The 19438-nt window shown below is 38.1% G+C and overlaps 1 protein-coding gene across 2 annotated transcripts in view; it reads left to right on the forward strand.

The window, feature by feature from the left end:
• Positions 1-19438, forward strand: part of SLAIN2 (SLAIN motif family member 2) — a 38813-nt gene that overhangs the window by 15647 nt on the left and 3728 nt on the right. The window contains exons 3-8 of one of the 2 annotated variants that reach the window (XM_063335571.1): positions 2378-2542; positions 3979-4140; positions 5368-5727; positions 7948-8085; positions 13163-13240; positions 18044-18362. In XM_063335571.1, the coding sequence (XP_063191641.1) occupies positions 2378-2542; positions 3979-4140; positions 5368-5727; positions 7948-8085; positions 13163-13240; positions 18044-18362 (1222 nt within the window). The remainder of the gene's footprint in view (positions 1-2377; positions 2543-3978; positions 4141-5367; positions 5728-7947; positions 8086-13162; positions 13241-18043; positions 18363-19438) is intronic. The other variant, XM_063335572.1, reaches the window with a different exon arrangement.

The following is a 19438-nucleotide window of genomic DNA, read 5'->3' on the forward strand; positions in this document are numbered from 1 at the left end:
ACAAAAAGCCTGTTTTGAAGGTTATACAGTAGTATAATTGTTTTCTAAATTGTAGTTAATATTTTAAAATACTCCTCTGTGAAATAAGTACAAAATGAAGAACTGTTGTGCAGACTTACATTTTAGGTGTTTGTTGGGCTACTACCACTTTTGTCAAGAAGTGAAAAGTAAATTTTTTGGGCATGAAAACAAAGATTCAGTTGCAATAAATGCTTTGGGTTCCTATGTGAATGACAGAAGAACCTGCTATCAAACGAGTTGTCTTGTCAGAGTCAACCAGAGTGCAACCAGCTTGTAATTACTGGTTTTATTGACTGAGCTTTGTAATAAAATGGAGATTTCCCTTCTGACACTCAAAAATGAACTAGAGGTACCTCAAGAATACTTGCTAGAATTCATTGAATTCACTCATTGATGAAATTAGTGCATGTCATTTAAGACTTGCAGTGAAAGCTGGAATGTAAACTTTCTATCCTCTATCTGTAACTGTCTTTTCGCTCTAATTAAAACACTAGTAATATTACCTGGTTTAAACTACAGAAAGGATCTTTACGTGAGGTGCAATTTAAGGAATCTGCTGCAAAGTCAACTTTCAATTTCTTCTACCTCTGTGCTGCATTCTGCCATCCTTTTGACAACTACTGAAAACTAATTCCCTGATGCAATCAGTTAAAATACTCTAGATGTTATTAACCTAAATCCACTTTAGTAGGCTGGATAATAGTAGAGCCCCACCATTGTTTGTACTGAACAACTGAGGAGGTAGTGACCAAGAGCAAAGTGGCTGGGCAGAGGAGCTGAAGCAGGCTTTCAGGCAACTGTAGCCTCTTTTGGCTTCTTGTAATGTCAAAACAAACAAAAATCTTACACTGAATAAAAGGATTTTCAGTAAACAAATTAAGAGTTCAAGTCCTTCCATTGTTTTGTCCACTACTATCCATAGCCTGGTTATTACTGCATTAATTGAAGCCCTTTTTCAGTAACAGAAGTGTCACACAATGTTCTTTGAATAGCTTAATTTTTTAATTTATGGGGGTTTTTTTGCACCGCTTGAGTGTATTGCCATACATTTGTGTGGCCTGTTCTTGTCAGTTGATAATATATATGCATAGTTTCAATACTGGCGTGCCTGAAAGGGAGTTCAGTTTCTAGCAGCCAGGTGAGCTACAGCTTAATCTAATCTAGATTTACATATCATAAAGTTTGAGTATCCAGCTTTCAGTTTAACGTTTTGCAATTTAATTGCCTTTTTTGTTAAAATACAGTTCTGTTTGGCATAAAATACTTTAAGCAATGAAGGAACTGATTCTACCAGAAGTGACTGAATTTCCTTTGGTTCCCACTTCTCCATTGAGGTTCCATTTTCTATTATATCAAAATAAAATGTGAATTTCTGAACAAAATAGTTATTTAAGTAACTATACAAATCATACACCTGACAACTAGGGGAACTGCAGTATACTGAAAAAGTTCACTGGTAGAATCATAGAATTGTTAGGGTTGGAAGAGACCTTAAAGATCATCTAGTTCCAACCCCCTGCCATGGGCAGGGACACCTCCCACTAGACCAGGCTGCTCAAAGCCCCATCCAGCCTGGCCTTGAACACCTCCAGGGATGCGGCTTCCACCACCACATTAAAATTCATATGAAAATACTTTAGTATTGAAATATTTACCATAAATAGAGAAAAGTGCCCTGTTTTAGATCTTTATAGTGTATGACGTTGAAGCCCACGGACATAAAAATCCCAAAGCATTAGAACATAAGGTGGACAGAAGGGAATAATTCTACGGTCAGTTTGCTTTATTGTGCTCAGGTTCGTGGTACCCAGAAGTACAAACGGAAGCATTTGCCATGCTTAATGGTTTTTCATTTTAGCATGTGCTTTGGGGGATTTTGTAGGGGGTATCCCTTAGTTCTGTGGTGCTGGTCTTAGGGTTACTGTTGAAATATTGGGTTACCTGTACAGGTCTGTGAATTTTGGAGAACTAGACTTCATGGTGTGCTCTGGTTTTTATGTAGCTGGGCATAGGATGTGTGTTAGCATAGCTTAGCTACTGCTGTCTTTTGAGTTGCTTCTCTCGTCCTTCCCAACACCTACATTGAATATGTTGAAGAGATCAGTTGTAGTGATCTTGGATCTGCTTTTTACAAGGAAAATACTTGTTGCTATCTTGTCTTGCCCTCTTTTCCCGCTCTTTCCTCATCGTGGTTGTATCTAGGAGATGAAGTAGTCAGTTGAAAAACTCCCCGGTGACTGAAATGTTCCACTTGAACTGTACAGTAATTGAATCACAGTGAAGATATCATATAGCATTGCAGTCGTTTTTCATTGGTTCCTTCAGTATAATTTGTAATTTCCTCCTCTTCATACAGCTCTCAAGAGGCAGAGTTTGTATAGCAGCCCTTTCAGTGCGGTTGGTTATGCCAGCTCCTACAGTCCAAATACTAGTAGCCCCTACAGCAGTGGCTTCAACTCTCCCTCCTCAACACCAGTGAAATCTGCTTTAGTGAAACAGCTCATACCTCCTGGTACCTCAGGTACGTGTGTGTGTGAGTGTCTGGTCTCTCCCTTTCTTCTTCTTCCTCTTCCTTTCAAAAACCTGTGCTTAAATGGATTACACTTGCATTGAACTCGAGTAAGGAAGACACCAAAAACTTGTCAGTTTTTTGTAGGATGTTTGCATTTTGTGCAGTATTTAAGTTTTTTAGGAAAGGCTTTTTTACAGACTATCCTGCATGAGGTACATTTAAATGTTTTCTCTGGATGTCCATAAAAACACTGATGTGTATTGGCAGTTAGACTGAAACACACAGCATTAGTTCTGTGGAGTCCCAATGTACCTAAGTGGCTTCTGGAATTGTCCCTGTAATTGTCTGAGATGTAAGTTGCATAGTAGGCGTTCAAAGGTTAGGTGTTGGTAGTGGTAAAGTCTTTTCAACTACCCTGTTACTTATGAACTGAAACATTTGGTATGTAATGTATCCATCAGTACTTCTGAGATGTGAACAATACAATCTAAGGAAGAAGTGTGTATTTTAATTAAAGGCATTCCATGAGGCTTCGTAAACGCTAACTTCTGGCAATGTTTTCCGACTTTATTCTGCACCATAGACACTTTGTTTGCATCAGAAAGATTAATGCCTGGAACATATCTGTACTCTAAAGCCAGAATATTGGCTAATTATCTATACTTTAACTCAAGTTAGCTTGCAGGGAAGATGAAAAACATTGCATTGACAATCCAACTATCTGTAGTTCTCTGCGGAGTTGTAAAGACAAGCCTGTGCTGCGGTATATTCACCAGAGCCATTACCCAGGTTTTGTTTTAATCTATGTAGCTCTGCCCTGCATTGTGTGCTACAAGGCTGTATCTGCCTGCAGGGCAGAGAGATGAAATGTAACTGGTAATGGGGTGTCAGCCAGAAGGCAGCAACCGGGAAGAATTTTTTCTTGTGTGTTATAATTTAGCAAAGGTGCGTACACAGAACAGGCAGTATTTTCAGATAAACTATATTTTAAGCATTCCAAACTGAATAAATATTCATTGAATCAGCAAGTCCGTATTGTCAAGAAAGATACAGTCATATTTACATCTTGCAAGGTAGCGTGCAGAGAAGAGAATGAAAGCACAAATGGGACAAGTATGTAGTTACTCCTTCTGTAAGAGCTGTGCAAACTTCATAGCAGTTGAAACTCGGTACAGGTAGACCAAATTATATGTCATTAATTTGTTTTGCCACCATTATAATGATTTGTAAAGTTGCTCATTTTTTGAAGGTAGTGGCTAAGCTCTGCTTGGGTAAATTATGTTTTCAGCCTGGGTTCACAATGAAATGTTTCAAATGGTCTGTCAGACTCAACGGCAATGTCAGTCATAATCTGTTTTCAAATTGGTGGTTCTTTTAATAGGGAAGGAAATACAGCTTGCCTTTTTCTTTTTAACATATCTTATTACTTTATTTTCTTTCTGTAGGTCATCTTAAAAGTTCAGGGGAGAGAAATCCTCCGCTAAGTCCACAGTCCTCTCTGGACAGCGAATTAAGTGCATCAGAGATGGATGAAGACTCTATTGGGTCTAATTACAAGCTAAATGATGTTACAGATGTGCAAATTTTAGCGCGAATCCAGGAAGAAAGTAAGTATTTTCCATCCTGAAAATGAAGTGGGGCAGTTGATCTTTTTTTATTGAATAACTGCAGTAGCACTTGCTTAGCAGGAACGGCAAAGCGGTGTAGGTTCTACCATGGATGTACAAATGTAGTTCTCCCGAGAAGGCTGGTTAAGGACTTCTGCCTCCAGGACAAGGAAGGAAAGTTGCTGTGCAGAAGTGTTCTTTAGGAACAATGGACAAAAGAAATGCTAAAGAGGGTATGAATTTGTAGCATATAGTATGTGGTAAACAGATGGCCGTTAGACGGGACTACTGCCTGCCACCAGTCTTTTGAGGAGATACGTGCCTTCCTGACGTAATCCAGTCTTGTTGACAGCAAAAAAATCATTTAAACTATGATTTAAATCACCAAAATGTAAAGTTAATATGGCAAAGAATAGTTATGAAAAGCACCTGTGTAGATGTCTCCCTTTTATTATAGATTTAGTTGAGGCTTTGTCTTTCTGTCCATCTGAGAGTGCAGAAAGTGAGAGTAATTTCAGTTGTCTAACTAGGTGGTCTCCAGACCTTTTTTACTGTGTATCAGTGAAAAAAGCCCAATATATGTATTTTTTTATAAATTATATCCATGTACTACTCTACTAATATATTATGTACACAGAAATACAGGAATGTACATAAGAAAAAAATTAAAAGGATGAGATAAAGATTAAACAAATGCTATTTTAAAAAATACTATTTTATTAGTAGTACAAAATTTTCTTCCTGCACCCCAGCGGATTGTTCTGCTTACCCCCTGGGGTGCGTGCGCCCCACTTTGGAGACAGATCTAGTTTCTCTAGGGGTAGCTTATCCTATAGCTTTTTTGTTATGTTTACTAATATGTTGCAAGAGACATTTAATTGTGGGTGCTATAATTGTTACAGGCTGTTACATTATATCAAAATTAAGGTGTAGCCTGTGTTGCTAGTATCCAGCCTGGGAGAGGAGATGAACAAGTACACAACACACCTATACTGGTGATTGCTGTAGTTGGTAAAGAAATGAGCTTACCTACTTATTTCAAGACATTATCAGCTGGTAGATAACTTTTTTTGCTACTAATCTGGAATTAGATTAATGCCTCAGACAAACTCAAATTTGGTTCACCTTAACTCCTTTTGAGTACGGGGTAGGTAGTCGTATGCAGTGTCTCCAATTTGAACCATTTGTAGGCTGGAAGCAAGTAAAGGATGTTTTCATTGTTGCCAGGCCTCCGGCAAGAGTATGCAGCAAGTGCTTCTCGGCGTAGTTCTGGTTCTTCTTGCAATTCTACAAGGCGAGGCACATTCAGTGATCAGGAGCTGGATGCACAGAGTTTAGAAGATGAAGAAGATGGCACACATCACACAGTGCACCCTGCTGTTAACAGGTTCTCACCATCACCTCGCAGTTCTCCCTGGCCTTCACCAAAACAGTCTCCAAGGAATTCACCTCGCTCCCGATCGCCTGCTCGAAGCATAGAATACAGTAGAGTGTCACCCCAACCTATGATTAGCCGTTTACAGCAACCTCGTCTTTCGCTTCAAGGCCATCCTACAGATTTGCAGACTAGTAATGTCAAAAGTGAAGGTAAAAAGCTCTGTCTCAAATCTCAGATTCATTACACAAGTAGTTGTGTAGGCCCTGTAAAGGATTTTGGTCAGTGTGTGGTGCTAAAACTATATGCCTGTGTAACATCATGCTTTAATCTCAGCGTTGTTGAAGAAAAAGCAGAGCAAGCAAAGCTTAAGTTCTGCTGGGGAACTCTTGCAGTCAGATGAGTTGATAGGCTCATATTTATTTTAGGTGTTATCCAGTCACTCTGGGTGTAATTGAGTTTTGTGGTGACCGAGTTCTATCTTTGAACAGACAAATGCCCTAAAATACAGCAGAGCCCAAGGGAAACTATCATTCGCCAGTAGGGTTAGGCCTTGCAGATGACAGAATAAATGCAGGGAACGAACTGTGGTCAGATAAGAGTAATATGGCAAGTTATGCATGCTTGTAGCCTCTGAGAGAGCTGAATGCTTGCTTCTGGCAGTGCAGGACTCTGAACTCTTTGAGTATCCACAAGAAACTGCTTTAACTCGGCTGAAATTTCACAAGCATATTCCCATTTTAACAAATGTAGTTGTTATCTGGCAAATAAGATGTTAAATTCAGAAAGAATATACATTTAGATGTTAAGAATTCAGCTTGCTTTTTTCATATTCCAGATAAGCTGGATGCAAAAGTCTGCAGTAGAGGTGGTGTAGAAATGCATTTTTAAACAGTTTATTTTCTGGGGTGTTTTTGTTGGTTTGTTTGTCCCCCCTCCCGTCAGTATAGCAGAGGTCTGTGCCACTTAGACAATTTCATTGACTTAAGAAATTTTCTAATTTTTATGAGGAAAAACAGTGTGCTAGACTGGAGCTTTTAGGGAAGATGATCCTGCAAATTTAACTAGCTATTCAAGAATATCTTTGGAAGGGTTAGCTTAAGTCTCATCTAGTAATAGTGGTCTGGGGAAATTTTAGCTATATAGCAAAATGTACAACCAAAAAACTGATCAATTGTATTATGACTTGGTTGAGAATTCCTTTACCATTCTTTTCTGGGGTTTCATGAAAGTCTTAATGCATGCTAGATGAGCTGCTACAAAAATATCCCATGAGAGGCAAGGTACCAAAAGCTGGTATCCCACATACCAGAGGGATCAAAATAGAGCGGGTGATCATGTGTTTCTGAAACACTTCCAAGGAATTCTCTTGCAGTGGTTTTTGTGCGGTTGAACATTGCTTGGATATTCAGAGTTGATACAGCAGCAGCCAAAAAAAGTTGTTTGGGATTTTTTTTTTTCTCTAGAATGGTTAAAGGGAAATTTGGTTGACAGGGTTCAACAATGTACCCACTGCAGTGCAAAGCAATGCAAACTACTAAGTGCAGAAAGTACACTTGTAGGAATATTCTGCCTATGAAGACTCTTACTTTTGTTTTCATCTTCAGTGCTTGTGCATGGTTAGCGTACTTCTTTCCTGCATCCCTCTACAGAATCAGGTTGGCCACTCATCCTGACAAGGCATCTGCAGTCTTCTCTCCAAAGTATGTCATCAACCCAGCTCTGCGTGGGTTGGAGATAGACAGAACGTCATTAGACTCATGAAGTATTTAATGGCATCTTTCTGTATTCTGTAAGCAATGGTATAAATTTTAGAGGACCCTTGAAGACCCAGTATTAGCTGAATAGATAGTCAAGTCATATGTGAAAGATGAAGCATAACTGGACGCAATAATTTCAAATGCTGTGTATGAAGAGTTTCTTTCCAAGTGGGTGCCTGTTATTTGTTCTATAATGTGCTGATATGGGACTGGGTAGTCCCAAATAGTTACTCAAATAATTACTACGTGGTTTTAATCTTCAGACAAGCATTCTATATTATAAATAACTTTCTAGGTTCTGTGCAAAACTGCAAACTGGGTTTGCCTGTTCAATTTCTGTAACAGCAGAACAAAACCCAGAGAATCATAATCCAGATATGTTTCAATTTCAAAACACACTATGCTTGACTTTTTTCACCACAGGTGAAAAATGTACATTCGTGCTTTTTTTTTATGTATTTTGTGTGTGATAGATTTGAGAATAATATAGTACTTGAATTCAAGATAATGGAAGAACTGTAATGTAACAAAACACTCTTTTAAATTGCAGTGTAGTTTTATATGGCTAACATTTTGTGTCTCTTAAATTTGGGGTTCAACTATGGGTTCATAACCTGAGCTTTGTCCGGCATCAGACTATATGTTGTGGTATCTTTGTATTATTTCATACAGAGAAACTAAGGCGTAGTCTTCCAAACCTGTCCAGGACATCTAACATCCAAGCTGAGTCTGTGAAAAACAGCAGAAGTGACTCAAACTTCCAAGTGCCAAATGGAGGAATACCTCGCATTCAACCTCAAGCCTCAGCCAGTAAGTACCTTTAGTGACACTTCAGTTTCTCTTTCAGAATTAAGTGATAGTACTCAGCTGTCTTCCAGTTTCATGGCAAAGATAAACATTGCATGCCGCACTGGAGATGCTAATCTTGATTTTTAATCATACCTGTGTGAATCTGCTTTTTTGTCACACAAAATCTGGTACCGATTATATTCAAAGTATGTCTGATCTCTTATTAAGGTATCATTCATAGTTTACTAAAAGTATATGTAGAAGTACTATAAAGAGTATAAATACAGTAGCTAGACATTTCAGAAACCATTTATTTTCTGTGATTTACAGAGGGTATAATGGTCTGTACTGTTGAATTTTATTTTCAGACTACAAAAACTTACTAGGCTATGAAAATATGTACCTAGATGATGTTTATTTCTTTTTTCTAAACTAGTGAAACCTGATGTGAAAACATTAATGCAAGCTTAACCCTTGTTTGCAGTTTCTTTTCTTCTTTTGTTATGTCACCTGGAAATTATATATTCAGTGGCAGATTTTATTTGCTTTTTTAAAGTGTCATTTACTACTTAAAAAAAGGTTTGGGTGAACCTGTGTTCCCTGAAACAAAATAGCCCATTGCTGGGCTAGTGGCTGCTAGTTTGTCCAAAAGTGAACTGCTGATAGAAGAATGCTGCCAATTTCACAAGTCTCTTGAAAATGGTGACCTTAAAGAAGCCAAAGCAAATGAAACTTAAATATTCAGTGCTTCTTTATATGTCAATATTGACAGTTCCTGGTGTTTAAATGTTTTCTGACCCTTTCATTTTAAAACAAATTTCAGAATTTAATAACCTTGTGTGGCATTTTCAAGGGAAGAACACATTATGAATATTATTATGTGTAGAGCTTTGAACTATAAAAGTTCTCTGATAAAAGTTCATCAGTAATCTAAATATTTGACAGGAAATATAAAATTTGTGAATGAAACCAGGGGGTTTTTTTACCCATAGACTAGTAAAGGCATACTGACGTATCTAGTTGGCTTTGTTAACTGGTCCCTTCAATATAGTTTGTTAATGCAACCAAATGCAGTTAAATACAGAATAAGGAATTCAGACCATGCCAATGACTGCAAGATTTCCATCTTTGTAGTGACCCACACCAGATGTGAGGGTTGTGTGAACAGTCAGTCCCAGATGTGTCATACTGTAGCTGAAGAAGTTAGTGTGAACTTGTAAGTGTTTCTACAGGTTACCCCAGCCTCCTTTCACTTTGCCCCCTTCTTCCACTCTTCACGAACGCTCATAAGGTGGGATTTACAACTAAAAGGGCACATGTGTAGTTCAAATGCAGGACTGTTACCAGTTTGGCAGGCTTATCAAACCATAAAGCACTCGGATCAGTTGGACACCAGCTTTCCAACTGTGTTATTTTTGTAATAGGAAGAATAATCAAAATGACCTGAAAGAAAATGAAGGAAAAAATATTTTTAGTAAAAATATGTACAGATGTTATTTGGTGTTTTAAAATTGAGTAAACTGTGAAGAGAAGAGCACAGTGGGCAGCTTAGTTGGCTAGAAGGCTATGTCCAGTATTAAAAGTATATTCTCAGAGAAACTTTATGGAACGATCAGACAGCAGAAGTCTCAATATCCAATATTTAGTGAGTTACTTCATTGCAGGAGCCAAAGTAGTGTGATTTATGTTTATACATATATAAAATTTTTTTCAACTTGTGGATGCATTGAGAATCACAGGAATTATTAGGTAAATTTGCTTGCCTTTCATGGGAATCTTTCCCCAAATGTGAACCATTCTAGACCAACTTACATTTAAATGTAAGTTAAGTATCATTAATAAAGCCCAGATTTCTAGCTTTTACAGTTTCCCTGCTCTTACAGATGTTTGTCAGAGTCTTGCTATTGACAATCGTAAAACGGTTTGTGTATGAAGTCAATGAGTAAGTATCTTTGCTTAGTCTGGATTAAAAAATTTTCTGCAAAAATGTACATTGTATAAAAATTTCCAGAATTGTGTCCTTTTTATTGTATACTTTTTGTTTTATCGGCTTTATATTTTGTCACCTTGCACAAAGCACTGTTAAATTGCAGCAAATTTTTGTTTTCCCTTGGCAATGACTTCTGGGTCTTGGGATTTAAAGCTTCCTCATATACCTGCTAGTTTTGCATGAGCTTACCTTTGCAAGGATGCTGGCTTGCCACTTGAGGTCACTACTTTCCTCCTTGTCAAAGATCTGCTGTTCATAATTTACTTGCACATTTGCTGTGGCTGCAATACTGAACTTGCTATGGTTGCTGGCATTCAAAAATGAGTTAGGAATCCAGTAAGTTTCTGAAAAGACAATTCCTGTTGTGGTTACATAGGCAAATTGTATACGCTTGCTTAAAGAGGGAAGACACTTAAAATATGTTTAGAGGTACGACTGTAAAACATGAAAACATTTGGCATTTTAAGTTACAGCTGTAATGTGAAAAATCCAAATTCTTTTTGAAAAGAGATTGAGTCAATCAGCAGTTGTAACTGTTAGAATCTTCATTTACATCTGATTCTCCATGCTGTTATGCAGAAAGTACTTTTTTTTTTTAATGACAGCTATTAAGTATCTCATCTTAAAACACTGGAAGATACCTATTCCTTGGAGAACACAAGTATTACTGTGTATTTTAGACTTTAAAGTGTTAGAGTGACAGAAGGACTCTTTGGGTCCTACACCACGTAGATTGTGCGAAGCTGCAGAACTCCTAGGGTGGCTTCCACATGGGAGCTACCTGCTTTCTCTAGTGGATTGTGTGTGATACTTTTGTACTTACCTGGCGCTATTAGCGCATGGATGTTAAATCTTTAAGTAGGGTTAGATATAATACTTTTTCAAAGAGCTAAGCTGTAGGTTGTTCAGACTATCAGTAAAGTAACTAGTCTGCTCGCCATGATCTACCTGCTTGGCACGTTCAGAGGAAAAAAGGAAAGTGTATGTTTTGAGGAAACCGAGTATTCCAGTTCAGTTGATCAGAAGTAAATGTAACTAGGTGTATTCAGCATGCACCATTTGTGACAGGCAGCCTACGGAGCACTTCAAGAGCAGCAAATACTGTGGATAAGCACGCGCTCCACGCTTATCTCAAACTGCATATTTCCTCAGCATTGCCCAAATTGCACTGCCTGAAGTTCTTTTCAGTGATCCAGTGCACGGAATTGTTTAGCTATTGAGTCTCTATTTCCCGGAGTCTCCATTGAGAAGGAAGGAATTTGAGATATATATCTATTTTAAATCCTTTCCATATCATCCCACATCTCTGACTTGCAAGTGGCGTAAAAAATGATGGGGGAAGAAACTTAGTGCCATGTGCAGTAGCATATTTAAATCCGAATGAATTAGGGCAAACTGAATTCAAAATCATAAATATGAAGGAAGCTGTTTTTCATTTTGTGTGGTATAACAAAAACACTGATTCAGTAAAAAATGGCATAATGGAATATTTGTGGACAGAAACATTCTGGCCGGTGGTCTGCCTCACTAAATTCCTAGGAATTGTGCTCATTTTTAAACATCTTACTGTGCTTAATTGGCTGTTCTTGGGTATGCCTTAAAAAAGTTTATAGCAAGACCGTGCGCTAGAAGTTGAATAAGAGTTGCATACTGCCACATGCTTTTTTGCATTAGATTCTAGTTGGTAAAAGGAATAACTTTTTTTTTATTCTTAATAGCCACAGCCAGCGTTTTATCATGTTTATAAACACTTTAATTCCTTTTTGCTGTTTGTTGAAAATGACAGGTTTTAGTTAGTTATTAAGACTAAAATGAATAGATCACCTGGTCATAGTTTCAGAATGAAGATAAAACACATGATGAACTTCTTTTATAGTTCACAGAATATTGTGAATTTTGTACTGACTGAAGGATAGGAAAGGCGATGGCAATTATTATGTGCCATCAAGTCTAGAAAAGGATTAACTAATATTAGTAGGATTCTAATTGTTCATCCCCTACCTTCTTTAGAGTGATCATCACCAATTTATTGATAGGATTACTGAGCTTCCTTACTCAGGATCAGGATCTTTATGCATAGCTGTTCCCCCATCTTTCTTCCTTCTCACTACGGAAATATGCCTTGCTAGTGCAGTCAGTTTTATGCTGGTATAAAACTCCATACGCTGAGGTGAGCAGAGGTGATTATTCATACACTGTCATTTTAAGAAGCTTTTGTGTAGGCAAAGCTTTATTTCATTGACTACTTTCCTCCTTCCCCTTTAAATATGCTGCGGTGAAAATACGCTGAGTCGATGCGTTCCTTCTGGCAATAGGTAATTCTCCCCTTGCCAAGATTCTGCAGCTCTTGGAACATTGGCTTCTCTCTTGGTAACTGGTAGGTAGTGAGGTCATTTCAAGGCAGTATCAGCCCTTGAACATTACTAGAAAAAAAGGCAAGAAGTAGGAGCAAAAATACAGTAAAAAACAACTTCTGTCATGCTGTCTACATGCTGGCAGCTGATAATTCTTAGTGTGTTATGTCTTCATTTTAAGTTTGAGTCCTCCTGCATACCCTTTTGAAGAGAAAAAACCCAGACATCTCTTAAAATGGCTTATGTTTGCATAACTGAAAAATACAATTTGTTTATATGATGATCACACTTAGACAAAGATTTATGCTTTTATATAGCATTGAACATTTTTTTTTAAAACCTTTAAAATGCAAAGTTTAGTTTTGCTAGGTCAAATATGACAGTTTAATTTTCATCTTTGTATCTAATCTTGCACTCACATTGCTGTAGCATGTTTGCTAGGTGGCTTGTTCTCCCTTTGGTGTATTTTTTTTTTTTTGCCTTTATGGGCTTTTTGCCCTGCAAGAAGCTTTATTCTTACAGAATCTGCGCATTTTGCACTGCAAAATTTCTGACACACTCCTCTGTAACTCTTTGCCATTAAGAGCAAGCACCATTTAAAAAAAACCCACCACTTCCAGAGTCATAACAGCTTTTTGAGTGTTTTATTCACTCTGTTTCTTGATGCTTCACAAGTGGATGCAATTCTGAAATTCCCAGTAATTTAGTTTTCTTACCTTCTTAGACAAATATAACACTTCTTGTCTTTCAACAGCTCTGCAAAGGCAGAAAAATTTGCCTCGTGCTGCCTTCAAAACCAAACAGTTTCTTCAAACTCCATCTACAAAAGGAGGTAATTAACATCCAACCTCTTAACAAGCTCCAGCAAATCTCAGATAATTGTTCACCTGCATTAAATCTCACATATTCTAGATTAATAAAATTGCTGTTGCATGTCGAGATTAACCAAGTGGTCCTTGCTGTATGAAAGTTAACTTTTTGGTCTAAACATTAAAAACACAACCCTGCATTATATAGGAGAAAGAGTATTTATTACACTGAATTTTGAGATAAAATCCAAGGATTGGTGACTTCTAGCATTAATCAAGACATCTGGATTAGAAAAGTAGACTCCTATCCAAATGTAGTCCTAATGAATATGGATTCAGGAATTTTTTAAATTGTAAAATACAGTTTTTATAACAAAAGTTGTAAATTTTTTTCTTCTTTGGATTGTGCAAAAATATATGCAGGCAAGTGAGAATATCATCCTTTGTGCTGGAAACAAAAGCTAACGAGTTTATCCTTGAAAAGACGAGTATAGAATGTTAACTTGTTTTGCGCATACATGTGCACGTGCTTGCACTTTTGTTTTCCTCTCAAAACTGGAAGATTAACCCCAACAGACAGTATTTTAGATTTGTATTTTTTTCCTCAAGGAACTAGAGACTATTGTATATTGTATTCTAGTTTGCCAACGGCTGGAGTTGGCTTCTTTTTGAGAAAAAAATGAAATATATCGAGGCTCTAATCCAGTTAGACAAGTTTTAACTAATTTTTAACTAATTCTGGCAGCCTTCTACATGACGCTGCCTCAATTTCACTACTAAGATAAAACAAGTTCATCATTTTGATTTTAAGCATAGATGGTCCTGTTGTCTATTACAGTCTAGAAGATCTTATTTTAAAGATCATATTTCACTTGAGACCAACTAATAAGTTCTATATATGCTAGAATCCTTTAAGGATGGTAAGAGTCCTTCATGCAGATACTGAGGGTGGCTGCCAAAATGCATGCATTTCTCTCAGTGGTTCAACAATGCTAACTTCTTTGAGTCAACTTCTTTCCATGCAGAAAGTTTTAGCAAAGTATAATGACTGAAACAGATTCACATGGCTTAATAGGATGTCTCTAACAGTCTTTGCAATATTTCATACCAAATAGAGAAAAGTTCTTTCAATGTTCTGCTTTGGCATAAGACCACCATCTTGATCCCTCTGCAAAGCTTTCCGTGCTGTCTTTCTGGTTGGCCATGCCTTCACCTTCATCTGGATGTCTGGAATGCTTATTAGGTCAATGGCCTAGGCTGGAGCTGTGGAAATACACAGAAAACTAACTTCTCTTTGAGTTTATATTATGTGTAAAATGTTACTAAGCCTTAGAGAATGAGGAACCGAGCATGTTGCACCGCTAGTTAATGTATTCCAGTTTATAGTTTCTGTCATTTCTCACTGCAAATGAGGACCCAACATGTCCTTTTAAGTTACTTGCTGCTTTACAGTCCTTGATGCGTTGATTTTCTTCCTTCTGATCTGAGATTCTCAAGAGTATGGAAGCATTATGCAGTAATGAAACAAGACTTTTGTTTCAATAAACAACTATAAGCAACACTTGGTTTTAGTTTCTTAAAATAGTGTTCATCACACAGCTTGACACCTTTCACACACAGACGCTGGCTTTTTTTTTACCATTTTGTGTAAAAACAGTTCAGAATACATTCAAATAACTAACTCTTTACCTCACTGTAACAGATTTGTTAAGGCTTGTACAGCAATCCAGTATCAATCAGATCATTGAATCATAGAATGGTTTGGGTCATCTGGTCCAACCCCCTGCAATGACCAAGGACATCTTCAACTAGATCAGGTTGCTCAGAGCCCTGTCCAACCTGGCCTTGAATGTTTCCAGGGATGGGGCATCTACCACCTCTCTGGGCAACCTGTGCCAGTGTTTCACCGTCCTCATCATAAAGAATTTCTTCCTTATATGTAGTCTGAATCTACCTTCTTTTAGTTTAAAGCCATTACCCCTTGTCCTATCCAGCAGGCCCTGATAAAAAGTTTGTCCCTGTCTTTCTTATAAGCCCCCTTTAAGTACTGAAAGGCTGCAATAAGGTCTCCCCAGAGCCTTCTCTTCTCCAGGTTGAGCAACCCCAACTCTCTCAGCCTGTTCTCATAGGAGAGGTGCTCCAGCCCTCTGATCATCTCATGGCCTCCTCTGGACCTGCTCCAACAGGTCCATGTCTTCCCTGTACTGAGATGACAGAACAGTTTATTGATTCCCATCATTTTACCTCTTTTGTTCTCTTTTATCTTTCTGAATCATCGCGATGGTTATGATTTAACAACTGTGTTAGAATTGATTCTGGTTTCAGGTCGATGTGCAGCAGCTGGCCTTGGGGTGCAAGACAGATAAGGTTGTAGTTTCACAGCATCCTACTTTGCCGGGTAGGGGATCTCTTGCTCCCTGCCCGCAATCCAGGAGAGAATCCAGAGAGTGTGGGAAGTCCAAATGTTGTGACTGTACAGTGCCATTTATTTTTATTGTTGCCAGATATTTTAATTGTAGTCGGTTCTAGTTGTTCAATTTCTAAGGAGATAGTTGCATACACTTAAGCACTAACCTTACACGTTTAAGTGATTTTATTAAACATGGATCAGCTCAATACTATCAAATAGCCCTTTGACTAAGGCAGTACCTCACTCTCTGTGATTCTGTCTTACAATTAGGACACACTGAGTTTTATTAAATATCCAAAACTGCTCTAAGACAAAATTCTTTATACGTAGAGCAGAATTATTAGGCGGTTTGCCAGAGATTGCATCACGTGGGCTGCTTTGGAGATCACATCACATTGGAGGACAATTCATCCCTTTATGTACCAGAATGAATACAGCTCTCAGCAATGTCTGCAATGCTGTGCTGACAGGAAACGTTTTATGAATTGACAGCTCAAGTTGGAAGCGTGGTAAAATATGGTCAGCAGAAAACTGGAGAGAATGGAGAGGACTAATTTACTGGATGCTTACTTTTCCTCGGAAAGTGACAAGCTTTCTTCATTTACAACTTTTCATTGCTTACATTCTGTACCTAAAAACCTCTTCCCCGTGGTGCCTGTAAGAGGCCCAAAGCTGTATTCAGTTTTTATACACTGGCATTGCTCCGTTGGTCAGTTGTTAACATGATGCTATATTTGTGTTCCAAGCAAGTGTTGTAGTAAGTTTAGTGATAAAAGTTCCCTATGTTTACGCTGTAGAATCACTTGGAAACTCTGCAGATTCGATTGCACCAATGTTACAGGCAATGTCACATTTTAAAAACTTATAATATGTAATCTGTCTTAGTCCTAGGAGCACTTTGCTGCTCTTGTCCAGTCATTCTGCTGTTAATGCTTTCCTTAATCCATCTGCTGGCTTGATGCCAAGGTTTTTATTTTAAGGATTCTTATTTATTCTCCTCACTACTTACCAAGTGTCATGTATTGTTGACATCTCTGCCACCTTTATCAGCTTTTCCCATGGGCGGCTTCATGCTGTATGTGATGTCACTATCAGCACAAAGGCTCTCTTGCATAATCCAGAAAGGAATCAAATCCAGCTCACGTCTGTAATAAGGCACATATTAATCTTCCTAGATATCCCCTATAAGAAACAGCTTCAAAATACAACCTGAACACCACTTCCTCTGTACCCCATTTAGGATGCCACGTTTCTGTCATAACTCGTCTCTTTTCTCACCCCTCATGCTCTTAGAGGACCTATCTTCTAAGATGATAATAAAAGTGATGTGAAGGACCATCTTCTTTATGTACAACATCTGTCAAAGAGGATGCAACTTTGGTCTCTGTATAAAAAGAGTGTATTTAGCGGAGGAAAGCGTAGTTCATGCAAATTCACTAAATGTAAATGTGATTTTGTTTTACTTTCCTGGTTGATTTGATTGTCCCATGTTGATTGTTGCTGCCCGCCCAATCCATTTGAAAAGCTGGTGAAATTCCATTTAAGAATTAAAATGATGGATTAGTTTAAGTTTTCTTTTTAGTGATAAATTATGCATAATTTGGAAATATTTCTCATACTTGTGAAGCATTGTGCTTAAGGTTTGGCATTATCAAAGAACTGTTGAATATTCTGACCAATTAAGCTTTCCCAGAAAGGACTTGATATAGACTTCACAGAGTATCTGAATACAGATATTAGTTATACTGATAATTTAGATAATGTTTGGAAGAAGGAGGCTATAAATTGTTACAGTTGTCTGGTTTAAATTTCATAGCAGCACCTTCTTAGGTGCTGCGGGTTGTCTGACCTATCTTTTTTTTTCCCCATCAGCCAATAAGTCTGGGATGTGACTATATATTCAGGTGAATTCTAATTCCGTGGTTTTGGTTAAAAAGAACAGGATAAAAGAAACACTGAGATGCTCTGCGCTCAGAATTTCATCACTGAAGGCTAATATACACTTTGAATCTATTTAAAGAGTGTATCACACTAGAATACTGTATTCTTCAACATGTTCTTTCAGGGTTGGGAATTAGGTTCACATGTTTCTGAAGCATCTAAATTTCTTTTTAACAAATATGTTCTCCTGTATTTCTTTTGACTTGACTGATACAACGGTTAGAGCCTTACTAGCATTATTTATAAATCCAGATTAACAAATATTTGTAGTAAGCAAATGGGACGTTAGAGTTACGATATCAAAAATACATGACAAAGAGGACATCTGAATTCCTGTTTCTCATTGCTGCTTGATTGGCTGTATTCATCATACATTCCATATTGTTTGAATATTCACCTAAAGTAAGTTCCTGGTTTTAATTTCAGTTATACTGTAACTTAAGCTTGAAAGTAACTTATGTATTTTATTTTCCAGTACCTTCTTCAAGTAAATTCCGCTCACCTGCAGCACCGTCTCCCCTAGCTCTCCGACAACCAGTGAAAGCATTTAGTAACCATGGACCCGGTTCAGTTGCTTCTCCAGAAGCTGCGCAGCTGACACACAGTACTTCTTTACCAGGGCCTCTTGCAGCCCAGAGTTCAGGCCTGCCGAGCCCTGCCAGCAGCATTAACAGCACTACTCTTACCAGACCGGCAGGGACAGCAGGGATGAGGAGTGGTTTGCCCAGACCCAGTGCCCCTTCCACAGGGGGCATCCCAGTGCCTCGTAGCAAACTTGCACAGCCTGTTCGCAGGTGAGTATGTGACAGGCAGTCGTAGTTTGAAGTTTTCATAATTAATTTTGTATATCATGTATTTGTGTTGCTCCTTCCTGCAATTCTTATTTTGATCTCGAGGTCTTTAGAACGGAAATGGAGACCCCCGCGTGAAGTATTTGCCTATGTTTCCAAAATAGCTTTGAAGCAAAACTGAGAGAAAGATAAAAGTGTCTTAATCTGGGCTGAGAAGGCCATAAGAATTTGTCTGCATGTGGTAAAAAGTTACCAAAGTATAGCTGGCAAGTGAAAATTCATTTGTACCTCTGAGTGACAGATTCTGAAGTCAGAACTATTTTGCTCTCATAATCCGTAAGTCAGGCAGTGGTACCACAGTGAGAACGGTTTCTTTCCTTGGTCAGCTAGAAACTGTAGGAGGGAAGACACGTGCAGACAGAGGAGGCATCCATAGCATTTGCTAAACTTAAAGTAAAAATGAATGCAGGTAAACCGCAGGACAAAACAGAACTTTCAGCTTAAATGTAACCTCTGTGCTAGCACCCAGCTGTAGAAATTGCTTAATGTCAGAGTGTTTTGGAAAACAACCACAAGAGAGAGCAAGCATTAACTGGAAAGGCTACATGGACAGTTTGTCTTCAGGAGAATCACAAGGAAGTGATAGATAATTTAGAATATGTGCTCTTAATGCCACCCTAACGCGGATTTTCACTGAAGGGGTCAAGTGGAAGCCAGCTGACATAAAGAAGCAGTCATCCATGAGAAATATTAAGAATCTCCCTAAACAGAAAGGATAAACAGTTGGTCTACAGTACAGTAAAAAAGATAAAACAGCTGTAAATAGCAAAATGGAGGAGTTCTGTTCTGCAGTGAGTGCTGGGCAGGGGAATGTCAAGGGACTGTCACGGTATTGACTGGTTTGCAGTCCGAGTCTGCGCTGTCAGCAGTACAAAACTTCGTGTAATAAAAAGCAGTTGGTTTTGACAGGAAGTTCTTAATAGTAAGCACGATGTGGTTGTCCAAATCACAACAGGTTTTACAGAAAAACGTTTCAGTTTTTAAACTTACACAGCTGGTTTTTTGGAAAGTTTATGTAC

The sequence above is a fragment of the Chroicocephalus ridibundus genome, chromosome 5 (assembly GCF_963924245.1).
Source record: "Chroicocephalus ridibundus chromosome 5, bChrRid1.1, whole genome shotgun sequence".
In the NCBI taxonomy this organism is placed as follows: Eukaryota; Metazoa; Chordata; class Aves; order Charadriiformes; family Laridae; genus Chroicocephalus; species Chroicocephalus ridibundus.